At 42.3% G+C, this 12,539-nt stretch overlaps 1 protein-coding gene across 1 annotated transcript in view; it reads right to left on the bottom strand.

The window, feature by feature from the left end:
• pcloa (piccolo presynaptic cytomatrix protein a) overlaps window positions 1-12,539 on the bottom strand; it is a 152,963-nt gene that overhangs the window by 89,529 nt on the left and 50,895 nt on the right. Inside the window, exons 4-6 of the mRNA XM_060903536.1 lie at window positions 10,991-11,302; window positions 4,204-8,494; window positions 2,340-3,886 (exon numbers count right to left, since the gene is read on the bottom strand). Of these exons, the coding sequence (XP_060759519.1) occupies window positions 2,340-3,886; window positions 4,204-8,494; window positions 10,991-11,302 (6,150 nt within the window). The remainder of the gene's footprint in view (window positions 1-2,339; window positions 3,887-4,203; window positions 8,495-10,990; window positions 11,303-12,539) is intronic.

Below are 12,539 nucleotides of genomic sequence, written 5' to 3'. Positions count from 1 at the left end.
TAAAGTGTAAATATAGTGTTGTCAAGTTTGCTATCTTAGTTCCTGAAATTTCGTTTATTTGAGTGACTGAACTTGAACTTGAGGGGGCTAGTCAGCTAGCAAGAAAGCTGCGCACGGATGCCAAGCATCGTTGATTTAATTTTGGCGAAGCCATTTGCCAGTCTTCCTTTCGAGGAAAAAATTAAAATTAAAGAGCAGGGTAGACCAACGCCTCAAATTGACTTGGTGAAAAAGGTAGGGAATAATACTCGTTCCTTTCAGCTCTCCTGGTACGAGAAAGTGAATTGGCTAACAGCAAGTTCAGTGATGAGGAAAATGTATTGTTGGCCATGCCTCTTGATTAAACCCGGATCCGTGATTTGGTCAAACGTGGGCTGGTGACCCACATCAACAACAGTAAATAGGCTACTTTAGTAATATGTCATGGATGGACCAAAATATAGAATCTATTTAAAATGTTTATGCTGAGTATATTATACTGGAATATATATTTCTCTGGATATGAATTAAACACAGCTACAATTTGGAAAACATTTTTAAACAAAAACACAGCCGAGAACATTTCACACTACAGACCTGGATTAAAAGTGAAGGGTTATCAAAATTGTCAGTAAAACATTTCTCAGTCAAAATAAGTAAAATATAGGGAAAGTGTCATTGAATGAAATGTGTGGCACCCAGCTCTATGGCTACGTTTACATTACGTCGAATCAGCGGATCATCAGATTAATGTTCTTAAAACGATTCGCGTTTACACTAAAACCGTTAGCCGTGCACATAGCAACGCCAATACGCGGATACGCTCGGCTCCGCAGGCATCCTGCGCTCCAAATCACTCCGCCCTGAACAGCGAGTGCCCTCTGGAGGGTGCGCACTCCGGCCCTGCGCAGCTCACACAGCGCGCGAGTGAAGTGAACAAGCCACGATTCGGGACTGAGCCGCTGTGTGTGAGATCCCAGCGCATATCACTTATTACTTGCAAGTGGAAGGATGGCAAGCCTAAAGACAATCATAACTACACAATGGGCAGTATTTGCATCAGTATTTGCAGTATTTTCATACTTTTATACTCTTTAATGAAAGGTGATACAAGGCGGAAGTCCGTGCCGTTTTTCAGCAGTCGCGTCACATGACCAACGCCAGCGAATCAGGAAGGTGGATGTCACAGTGATGTTGTCCAATGAGACGCCAGCTAGAGCTCAGCACAGCGTATTCGCGTATTCTGAATGTTTACACAGCACCGGACCAGATACGATCTAGATTGAATACGTGGACGCTGGCGGATTCCCGTTTCCTGGCTTTTCCAGGGGGTTTAACCCTTTGGTGACTGACCCCTTGAAAATGGTTCCTCCAGGAACGATGACGTTTCAGTTGTCAAGACAACGGAAAAACTAAAATACAAAAACAGAAAGATACGTCACAATGCTCTTGTGCACAAAACAAAATGCTCTTATATTTGTATTTGTATTTTAGTTTTTCCGTTGTCTTGACAACTGAAACGTCATGGTTCCTGGAGGAACCATTTTCAAGGGGTCAGTCACCAAAGGGTTAATGTAAACGGACAGTGCATCCGCGAAGAAAACGAGACAGATATGGTCTAATGTAAACGTAGCCTATGTTTGGCTCCCCAAGGTCAGTGCTTGTGCCTATTCCAGAACACTCTGCTGTTACTGCTGAGGTTCCTGACAAAGAGCTGCTTTCAATAATGATCAATTTTTAAACAACATGCCACAATTTTAAAATATAAAATGTTAAAATATACCCCCCCCAACACCACCATCATGTATATTGGACAGTAGGCTAATGGGCCAAAAGAACCTGTTATTTCACAGTTTGTGACCCTGCCAACAATCAGCCAGATCAGAGGCAAGAGTATGGGCAAAACTGATGTGTTTTTTCTTTTTTCTTTTAAAATCTGGAAATATCATAACCGACCAGCCTCCCCTGTTTGAAAGACTACCAGCCGCCACTGCTCTAGAGAGTTTTTGTTGTGCTGCATCAGTGAGTTTTTCAGAAATGAAGCAGGAAGGAAGCAAGCTCATGAAAATCAAGAAAATAGTGTTTCGTCAGGAGGGAAATGAGACAAATTTAACATTTTCATATTGCCTGTTATTTTTTAGAATGATTCAGTAAACTCAAATGAAAGGAAAAACAATGAAACAACTCAAATAATGGCAAACTGACATCATTAGCAATAAGCAAGCAGTAATTAAACACACGTATTAGATAAGATTAACATGATTGATAACAGATACCATACTATGATTATACATCCTAGAGTATTTCATTCGAATTATAAGGTCAAACTTTAACTATTAAATATACAAAGGTGTACTCACAGAGTAACCCTCAGAATATTGGAAGTTGGCTGGTCTCTCTTCTGAAGTAGGACTCATAGGTTTTGGGTCAGACAGTGACCGCTGTATGACTTTTGCCCTTGGACTACCAGGAACCACTTTGGATGGATCTGCAGAACATATTTTCTGTGGGCTGGTATCGCCACTCGATTTTTCATAGGAAACAAATTCAAGGGATTTACTAGGAGACATACAAGGAGATATTGGTGAATAAAGGACTTTGGGGGATTTGGGGGGGACGGGAGAAACCTGTAGACAGGAGGTCTCTGTTTTGGTGTGTGGAGGCTGGCTTATTTCTAAAGGGGTAGGGCGTCTCTTAGGAGAGGAGGTTCGATCAGAGTTAGGAAAATCAACTCTTGTGTCTGTCTGCACAGTATGCCCTCTAAGTGTTCCCGAGGAATCAGTCTGGACAGAAATTTCTGTAAGTGCTTGCACTGAAACTCCACAACTATCACCAGTACTGTATTTACCAGCTCGTGGCCTGCTACGTCTGCCCCGAGTGGGAACTTCCCACTCATCTTGGTCTTCATCATCTGTTTGTACACAACTATCTACACTCTTTTTGACATTCTTCTTTTTTCTTCCTGTAGAGTAGGCCTTCTCTGTATTGTCTTCTTCATCAGTCTGGCAACCGCTGTCCATCTTTTTGTCTGTCCCCACAATATGACCAAGGGTCTGCTCATGGATCTCACCTGGATACAGTTGCCTGTACTTTTGCTCCTCTAGTTGCTGCCTCAGCTGCTCTTGGAGCCTCTGAATCTGTTCCAACTGCTCCTGTTGCTGAGCATATGTCTCTTTTTGCATCATGAGGTGAGCTTGCCTCTCTTCCTCTTGTTGACACAGGATCTGCTGCTTCATGGCCTGTAGCTCCTCGAGCTCTTTCTGAACTAGAAGTTGCTCCTGCTCTCGAAATCGCTGGATCTCTTGTCGCTCCCATTCTAATTCCTCAGCAAGACGTTGTTGTTTTATCTTCTCCAGCTCGAGAAGCTCACGTTCCATCTGATACTTTTCATCACCTGGAATCATGGGTGAGGACAGAGCTTCTAGTGATGCTGCAATTGCCTCAAGTGAGGCATCTGTGTAGTCCAGTGATGCCGCTGTGGTTATCATTGGAGCTATCTCTGTTCGATTGCTGGAGAAAATATCCTGAGAAACACTTATCTCCAGGTTTAAAGGCATGTCATCCTGCTCCTCTGTTGTAGTCACAGTAACAGTGGAAAGGAAACTGTGTGATCTAGTGAGGGGTTGATTTTGCAGATTTGATAATGATGGCATTGTGTCGCTAGTATGCATGCCTGACAGGGAGTTGTATGTTGTACTGAAAATAGAGCCAGGCTGGGTAGTTATAGCATATGTAGAAGGAACTGGTACTGATACAGAAGAGTAAACCACACCATTTGAAGATCTCAGAACACTAGAACTTCCAAAGTGAGTTCCAACAGCAGCACTTATTCTGGCTTGGGAGTACTGTGGGATTGTAACTCCAGTAAATGCCCCTGTAGCTTTGCTTGAATAGTCCACAGCTTCACCTGTTAAAAGTTCATATTGTAAATAATAAGCTCGTACCATGTTTACACCAAGTTTTAGACAGAAGACAGAAAGCCAAGCCATGCCCAAGTTATTTAAAATGCAAAAAAAAAAAAAAATATTTGGGGGAAAATGCAAAGTGCACAGAGTGGCATGCAGAGATACACACCTCAAAAAATAAAATACAAGCATGCAAAGTCCAGAAAATAAAAACATAAAATGGAGCACAATCTAAAACGCAGAAAAAAGTCTCAGATGGGAATGAGTAAAGGTAACTCAAAATGGCATCTCTGAGAAAGATCTGCAACATTGCACTGACCTGCTATAGACATTTTTCCAGATGTAAGATCTACAGCACCCTCCATTTCCCCATTGTAGTCATACCTATTCTTACTCTTGTACAGGAAAAGGCCAGCTTCTGCCAAATTTGTGTCAGACATGGAGGGCTTGATTCCACCAAGTCCTCTAATGCCAAAAGGAGAGCGATCATATTGGTAGTGGTCATCTCTGTAGCCAAAACGATCCTCTGGTAATGGAGCTGAGGGTTGCTGAGTGGCACAACTACCAGCAAATGGAAGCTTATACACTACATCACAACACACTGCCCGTCTTCCTGCTGTTAGGTCTACTGGCTTGCCATCATCCTCCGTGATCACTGTTGTAACCACTTCTGAAGAGGACCCATCTACAGACACCATCGTCTGTACTGGCTTAACGGTCGTGAGGTCAACTGCACCGGATACACAAGTTTCCAATTGAGGTGGAATACTTGTACTAACACCATTATTTGCAATTGCAGGGGCTGTTGTCAAAGGAACAGAATGTGTTTTGCCTACAGTTGTGGAGAGATTGATTGGTTTTTCTGGCTGAGAATCAACAGGACGATAAATTATTTGGGAAACAGGTTCAAATGATTTAGCGGTTGTTAGTTGTAGAGGCATTGAAGTGGCATGAGAAAGATTATTGTTGGCATATGCTATAGCAGCTGTACAAGTGAGGATGGTCATGCTGTCAGTTACCACAGACACTGATGAAGTATCAGTGCTCAAGTTCATGACAGATGACTGGACTGCACTTTGCTGCCGCCCATCAGTAAGGAAGGACTGCCGTTGGGACTCTGTTGATGACAGATCTATACCTTTCATACATATCTCTGCATCACTTTTTGGAGCTCGCAGATCAACAATCACTCCAGAATGATAAGCATGTCCATTCTGTACTGATATTGGTTGGGATTTGAGCTCTCCTGGAACTGCTGATATCCCAGAGGCTCTTGGAGGTGGATGAGGTGTTTTTTCATGTACAACAGCTACTGTTGTTCTTTGAACTTCAGTAGTTACTACCTGTACATCAACATTTGGAATTACAGATGAGGGCTGTGAAGCTGAAATTGCCTCAATGACATGACTCATGCTTGAAATGACATTTTCTGGATCACATATTTCTTGAGTTTCGATGGATTCTGTTATTTTTGTGTAAGCCAATGGTATCCTAGTTGTTTGGGTCTGTGGTGGCAGTTGTATTTGTGGTTGTGACTGAAAATCAAACTGCAGATGAGACTGTTTGCTAGGTGATGAGGGACCAGAACTTGTTTGTGCTTGGGTTGTCACACCTTCTATGGGTGAACCAGGCTGGGATGGCAGAGTAATAACCACATATGTATCATATAATGACTTCCCAAACCTAGGGGATGTAGGGGTTTTTATTGGTGATGCAGGCCCTGTTTTAATCTCAGATGCAGGACTCAGATTCAAAGCACCATCTTCAATGCCTGTTGGTAGTATGCTTGGTCTTACTGGAGAATAAATGGAAGAAAGTGGTTGGACACTTGGCAAGGGTTTTGGAGCTATGGGCGGCTTGACTGTTTCCCCTGGTCTGTGGCTGAATGTCAGGCCTGCAGGAATTGTGGATGGCTTTGGAGGGACAGGAGGAGGAACATGTGGTTTGTAATTTGTTGCCATAGGTTGTCTCATCTGTGCATTTGGACCTGTGCTTGGCAGACCAGCTGTAACTGTTCTTTGAGGAACCTGAGGTGGAATCTTTTTGGGATAAAGAGCAGGCTTAGGTAGAGTAGGTGGTGGTAAGGGAGGGGGGGCAGGAATATCTGGTTTTTCCTGAGACGCACCTCTACGTAGAACTACTGGTTTTGGAGGGACAGGTGGGGCAGTTGATATTACACTAGGTACTGTTGGAGTGTATTGTGGTACAGTGGGTAAAGGTGATGTAACTGGAACAGAAGATTTAGAAACTACACTAGGAATCTGAGTAGATGAAGCATCCACTTGAGTTAAGGCTGAAGATTTTGACAAATCAACAACATCAGGCTGGTCCGTTGGTTCAGCCATGGGAGCCTCTGATGGCACTGTCTGTGATGGTGATTCTACCTTTGAGGAAATGGAATCCATAACATCCTCTGAAGGTGGCTTTGAAACTGATGGATCAGTTGTTCTCTCCTGAGATAACTTGACATCAACTGATGTTGGCTCAGTCACTGCAGCATGTGTAGAAGTTGATGTAAAATCTGGAACTGTTTCATCATTCTGATTTTGATCTACAGTGCACTCTTCACCAGATTCCTCTTCACCCGAGGAACACTGTGTCACCATCAGATCTGGTATAGGGAGAATTCTTCTTGGAGGAAAAGTCTCCCTTTTGTCAGAAGTAGTAACTTCTATTTCCTGTGTTCTGTCACTCAAATCAGGAATTGTTTGTGTTGGGCTGGTGCCTGGTGTGAGGACTGCTCTCTGTTTTTTCATAAGTTCCTCATAGGCTTCCTCTGCATTTAAAAGTGGTTTCCCATTCTTCCCAAATTGGCCAGAAATGCTTGTGGAGAAGGTGTCTTGGCTTGTGTCAGATGTGTCTCTGTCACAAGAAAGGACACTATCTTCAGCTGTGTCTGTTGGGTGGAAGTCTTTCTTTGTGTTATCTTCTTTCAGCTGTTGCTCTTTAAGCAACATCTTTTTCTTTATCTGCATCATGTCTTCATAGACTTCATCTGGTGATCTCAGTTTTTTTGCTTTTTCTGGTACAGAAATCTTATCTGGTTCTTTCTCTACGTATGTGTCCTCAACCAGGGACTCATAGGCATAATCTTCAATTAGCATGCCACCATATAAAGACTCTTTTCCAGGTGGAATGTCTTCTATAGTTGGAGATTTTGTTCTGAGCATTATTTCCTCATAAGTGTCATCTGAGGTGTGCAAAGGTTGCTTTTCTGTGGTTTCACTGGATTGCTTATGGTCATCTGTTGGAGAATATAAAGAGACGGATGTTGGCAGATGATACACCTTTTGAACAGCAGCAATCTTCTCTGGAAGAATCTCAAAACCTTCTGGCTCAGATTCCATACTTGGGGAGAAATCGGAACAGGAGGATCTACGAATTTCCTCCATCTCTGCTTCCTGCCGTTGCTCCTCTGTTGGAGAAGCATCTTCAATTGGTGATAGGTTGCTTGGTGGAGTCTTTGGTCGTTCTCGCCTTCTCTGTGCTCGTATTTCCTCTTTATCTTTCTTTGATTTCTTACTGGAATTCTTTTGCTTCTCCTGTTCTTTCAGGAGCTCTTCTTCCTCACGCAGCTCTTCTTCTTCAGATGAATCTTCAATGGTGGGTAGCATTTGGCCTGGCTGCCGGTGTTTGGCTTTCCTCTGCTGTTTGCCCTCACCACTGCTCTTAATTTGGCTTGGGCTGCTGCTATCACTGTCTTCATCAAGAGAAGATAGTGAGGTTGGAGAAGTGCCTGGAGTAAAACTAGAAGCATGTAAGCTTGAGGAGCCTTCCCCTCTAGACCTGTCATCAGGGGAATCTGTAAGGCTCTCAGGTTCACCATCATCTGAAGCCTGACGAACAGTGGCCACAGTGTTGAGTTCGATGGTTTTGAAATGGCGAATACCAGCACCATTGTCTTCGAAGGTCTGCTCCCTTTTACTTAGTTCCTCAATTTTAGCCACAGAAATGATACTTTTGTGGTTGAGCTCATCCTCAGGGTTAATACTACTGTTTTTGACAAGACACCTTGCCTTGCTTGACTCTTTCTTCTTAATGTCCTTCTTTGCATCTTCTTCTAGTTGTTTATTTTCCTGATCACTTATTTTTTCTTGAGTAAGATTTTCCTCAACAGATGGGGATACATCCTCTTGAGCACTTATTACCATAATCTCTTTCTCTGCTGACCCTACACTGTCCCTTCCTATATCTTTTACTTTACCTGGTTTATCGTCTCTCTCAATGAGAGGTGAAGTTTCTCCCTCACTACTGTCCTCCAGAAAAGTTTGTTTCAGCTCTGTTGGGACAAGCAGTTTTTTCCTCTCTTTTTTAAGGCCTACTGCATCATTCTTTTCTTCTTGAACATTTTTGTGACTGTCTTCCTCTGAGGTGAGTTCTGGAGACTCCTCTGGAGACACCTCCAGTTGGCACTTGGTCGTGACTGACTCACTTTGTGATTGATCTTTAGAGGATGATGTTGCTTGAGCTTCAAGTATTGGAAGAACAGTACTCTCTAACTTGGCCAAATCTGAAGGACTTGTAGGGCTGGACTCTTGACTGACTTTGTCTTTGTTATTCTGTTCCTTCGGAAGCTCTTTGTCTTCCACAGGCCTAGCAACATCTTTTTTCTGCGAGAGAGAGAGAGAGAGAGAGAGAGAGAGAGAGAGAGGAAATTTACAATTTACAGTGGAAATCAGAATAAAGAATGATGATACAAGATTAAGTCTACAGCAAATCTAACATTTTCCCCTACCGGTCCTTGCTCCGCATACCTGCCCCAACTTGTCAATTTCTTTAGGTTTTATCAATGGCTTTGTCCCATCTTGATTGTTTCCTTGTGTGCCTGGAGATTGTACTTCCCCAGATGATTTGTCTTTGTCTTGTTTACTAGCTAAAGGACATGGAGGGCTGGGTTTTACTACAGGATCTAAGGTATCTAAGGTAAGTAATACATTGTGACTATCAGACTGAATGTTTGGGATTTCCTTAGTAGGTTGTGAGCCAGGATTTATATTCTGTTCACCACTAACTCTTTCATTATCTTTATCATTTTTTGGGGAAAAGGAATCTACCTTTTGGGCTAGTGGTTCACACTGTTTCCCATTTGACTTGATTTGTCTTTTTAATTGTAAGTCATCCTTTATATCAACTGCATGGAATGGAGGTTCTCTTGTTCTATGGTCTGCATCTAAAGTTTGTTTGATTTTTCTGTCTTCAGGCACTGAATTTTCTCTACTCTCAGGAAATTCCTGATCTCCTACTGCATGTAGTGAATCATCCTTTTTAACCACACATTCATTTTCAGTCATCACACTATCAGTGTTGAATTTCACTGGTTTTTCCTTCGAAACATTTTGCACATTCTCAGCTTCAGTAAGAGAAGAAGATAACATTTCTGATCTTACATCATTGTGCTCTAGCTTATTGGTTTTCTCTACTTTCTCAGAGTGCTGCTTGTCTTTTAAACTTTCTGTCCTTGGGGCAGTTTCTTCTGAAAGTTCCATCACTGACTGTGTATTCTCTGAGAATATATTTTCTGTTTTGGGAACAGTCATTTGAGAGCCTCCACAAACCTCATCTATTTGGGATAATGCTTTCTCATTTGTATACTTATCAAGTGTAAACCTACGTAGCTCAACAACTGCGGGTTTAGGGGTATGATCAGAATCTTTTTTGGAAGACTCTGGTTCAGTTTTGTCTTCCACTTTGTCATTTTGTAGAACATTTTCCTTTGTAGTGTTGTCAATTACGCTTATGATATTACCTGCTGAAAACATTTCAAGTTCTTCTCCAGTAGAGCTAGCCCGATTCTGATGTTTTGTTTTTTCTCTTTTAACATGTTCATTTTCCAGTGTCTTCTCGTTTTCGTTACCATCAGGAAATTCAGCAGCGACTTTAGGTGTAAGGCATTCAGCTGCTTGAATCTGTGGTAAGGCTTCTTCTCCGTTTGCTTCACTCTCATCAGCACCCTCTGTCCTTTCATAAGTACTTTTATCAGTGCTGGCTAATACAGAGAATCTGCATGAAGTGACATCCATTGTTTTTAGACCTGCATTGTGTGATATTTCATCTAAAATGTCGTGTTTTGTTTTTATTTCAGAATTTATCAGCTCATTGGGAGTTGAGAAGGCCGGGATGGCACATTCTGGTGTTTCAGCAGGAGGAGCTTGAGTTTCTTGTATACTCTTGTGTACATTACCTTGTGCTATTGACTCTTGCTCAACTTCAGAGTTTTCTCCTGACTTTTTCTCTCCCCTCTGATCAAAATATATTCCGTCTATTTTATTATTCTCAATTTCAGCCCTAATCGAATATACGAATGGATTTTCAGAAGGAGACATATTTGCAGTTTTTATTTCTACCTCATACTCATTCTCTGATGGGTATTTTACATCAGAACCATTGTTAGACGTGATCTCATTATTAATCTCATCTTTGCCACTACCTACCTGAATAGGGTGTATTGTTTTTTCTGGTGTGAAAGGCCTTTCCAGAGTGTTGGTCAAAACATGAACTGTTTCTTTTTCTGTCACCGTAATTGGACTAGCAACTAAATCTACCTTGGAGCTATTGTTATTATCTGGTATATTTTCTGCATGAGTCTGCATATTGGCCGGTGATGCAAGCTCAGGAGAACATTTCTCGTTTGGATTTTCAGACAGTGAAACCACCTCAGGATCATGATCACATGCCTGATAAGATTTTTCATCGTTTATAGTTGAAGCAATACCATTCTTGGCTTCATTACTGTCTTTTAATTTTGCTTTGGTCACTTGTAATCTCTCTAGCCTAATCTCAATGTTGTTATCAAGTACTGGGGCCTCGCTGGGGTATTTATCAGTACTTTCATGTTCTTCTGCAATATTAGCATGAGTAGAAGGTTCAACTGGTTCAATCTGCTCAGGCTCACTGCGTCGTCCCTTACTGTTCTGAGCTTTCAGCTCGGTTTGCTCTACTATTCCATACTGTTTAGCATCTGTCTCCTTAGCATCTGCTATATCCCTGAGGATAACGTCAACAGCCGGGACAGCAGCTCTGACGGTTTGCTCAGGTGGAGTGGATTTCACTGTTGTGTTTTCATATGCAGTGTCAAGTGTTTGCTCTTTGTTTGGCTCAGGTACTACCTGTGTGCTCTCCACTACTGCCAGTTCCTCGTCCTGTTTCACTGCAGCTGACTCTACTACATGCTTAGCATCAGCTGTGACTGAGTCATACTCAGATTTGTCAGCTGGAGCCTGAGTTACACTAGAAGTCCGAATGAGCACTTTGGTTGGGGAAGCAGTGACAGTAGAAGCAGGGGATGAAGGGGTTGAGGAGACAGGAGGGGTAGGTTGGGATTTAGCTGGCATCATTGAAGGAGAAGGTGGAGGTGGCAAATCCCCAAGTTGTCCAGAGAGAGCCCTTTGGGTCTGGCAGTTCAGGCATAGCCACTCTTTCTGCAAGACAATAAGCAAATTTACAAATATGACTATCATGGCTGATAAGATTATCATGAGGCGTGGCACAAAATAAACACTTGCTTCACAGGTAAACTCTTGTGCTACAGCTAAGACATTAAATAAAGTGCATTTCATATTTCTGACATTTTTACAAATCCTTAGGACAGTCTCATGATGCCATAGCGTCACTGTAGGGATGAGTAATAATGACCAAAATATCATATCATGATCATCAGAATTCTTGGTTTCTATAATAATAATAATAATAAGTTCAACTTATATAGTGCCTTTCTCATACCCAAGGTTGCTTTACAATTACAGAAAAAAAAAGTCCACCAAAAGAGGGTCAGGATGTAATTCCAGTGGCGTAGCTGCCCATAATCCCACCAAAATGTGCACGAAGGTAGGTCTCAAACCACCTGCTCAGCCACCGCGACGCCACCAGGCAACATCACTCAGAACACCGTGCCATGGATTCACAAAGCGAGCACAGAAACACCGCCGCAAAGAGCACTGGTATGTCCCAAACTGCCTGTACAGCCACTGCAACGTTGCTGGGCAACATCGCTGTGAACACTGCGCCAAGCACAGAAGCACCGCCACACAGAGCGCTGGATAACCCCAGTGTTAAAAAGAGCAACAAGCTCACCGCAGTCCATAGCGAAGAGCACAGACATCACCCATGGCTCCCCAAGGCCTGAAGGGAACTGACGCCCAAAACTGGGTCCGGAGCTACGCCACAACTGGTGGACAAAACATTCAAACAAAGAACAAGCATCAAACTATACAATCACAAAAAGAAAAACAAAGGGGAAAAAAGAAAAATAACAAGATAAACTGTGAGCTACTGCTCACTTACGTATCCCCCCATTCTCGCTTATATCAGAATGCAAGCAATCGAAGGAATAGGACACTTATTATGAATGTTGACTTCAACAAACAATTAACCCTGAAACAAGTAAGTAAAGAGCAGTGTCTCTCCCCAGGGATTTCAGATAGCATCCCACTAAACTGTCATTTTGAAAAAAACATTTTGCTTCTTGAAATAGCGTCAAAATCCATGCTATATGTTTTGTAAATACATTCAGTCGGTAAACAGGAAGTCAATGTGCGACAAACCTGAAAATGGTATACATGGTATAGAACCCCAAGCTGAAGCTCGGTACCAAATATCAAGCAGTTGTGATTTGTATTTGCTGAGAAAAATATTACGAAAATTGTGTAAATCCACGCT

This window comes from Neoarius graeffei, chromosome 21 (assembly GCF_027579695.1).
Source record: "Neoarius graeffei isolate fNeoGra1 chromosome 21, fNeoGra1.pri, whole genome shotgun sequence".
Classification (NCBI taxonomy): Eukaryota; Metazoa; Chordata; class Actinopteri; order Siluriformes; family Ariidae; genus Neoarius; species Neoarius graeffei.
Note: the sequence above shows the minus strand (reverse complement) of the source record. Positions and strands in the feature narration are given on the sequence as shown.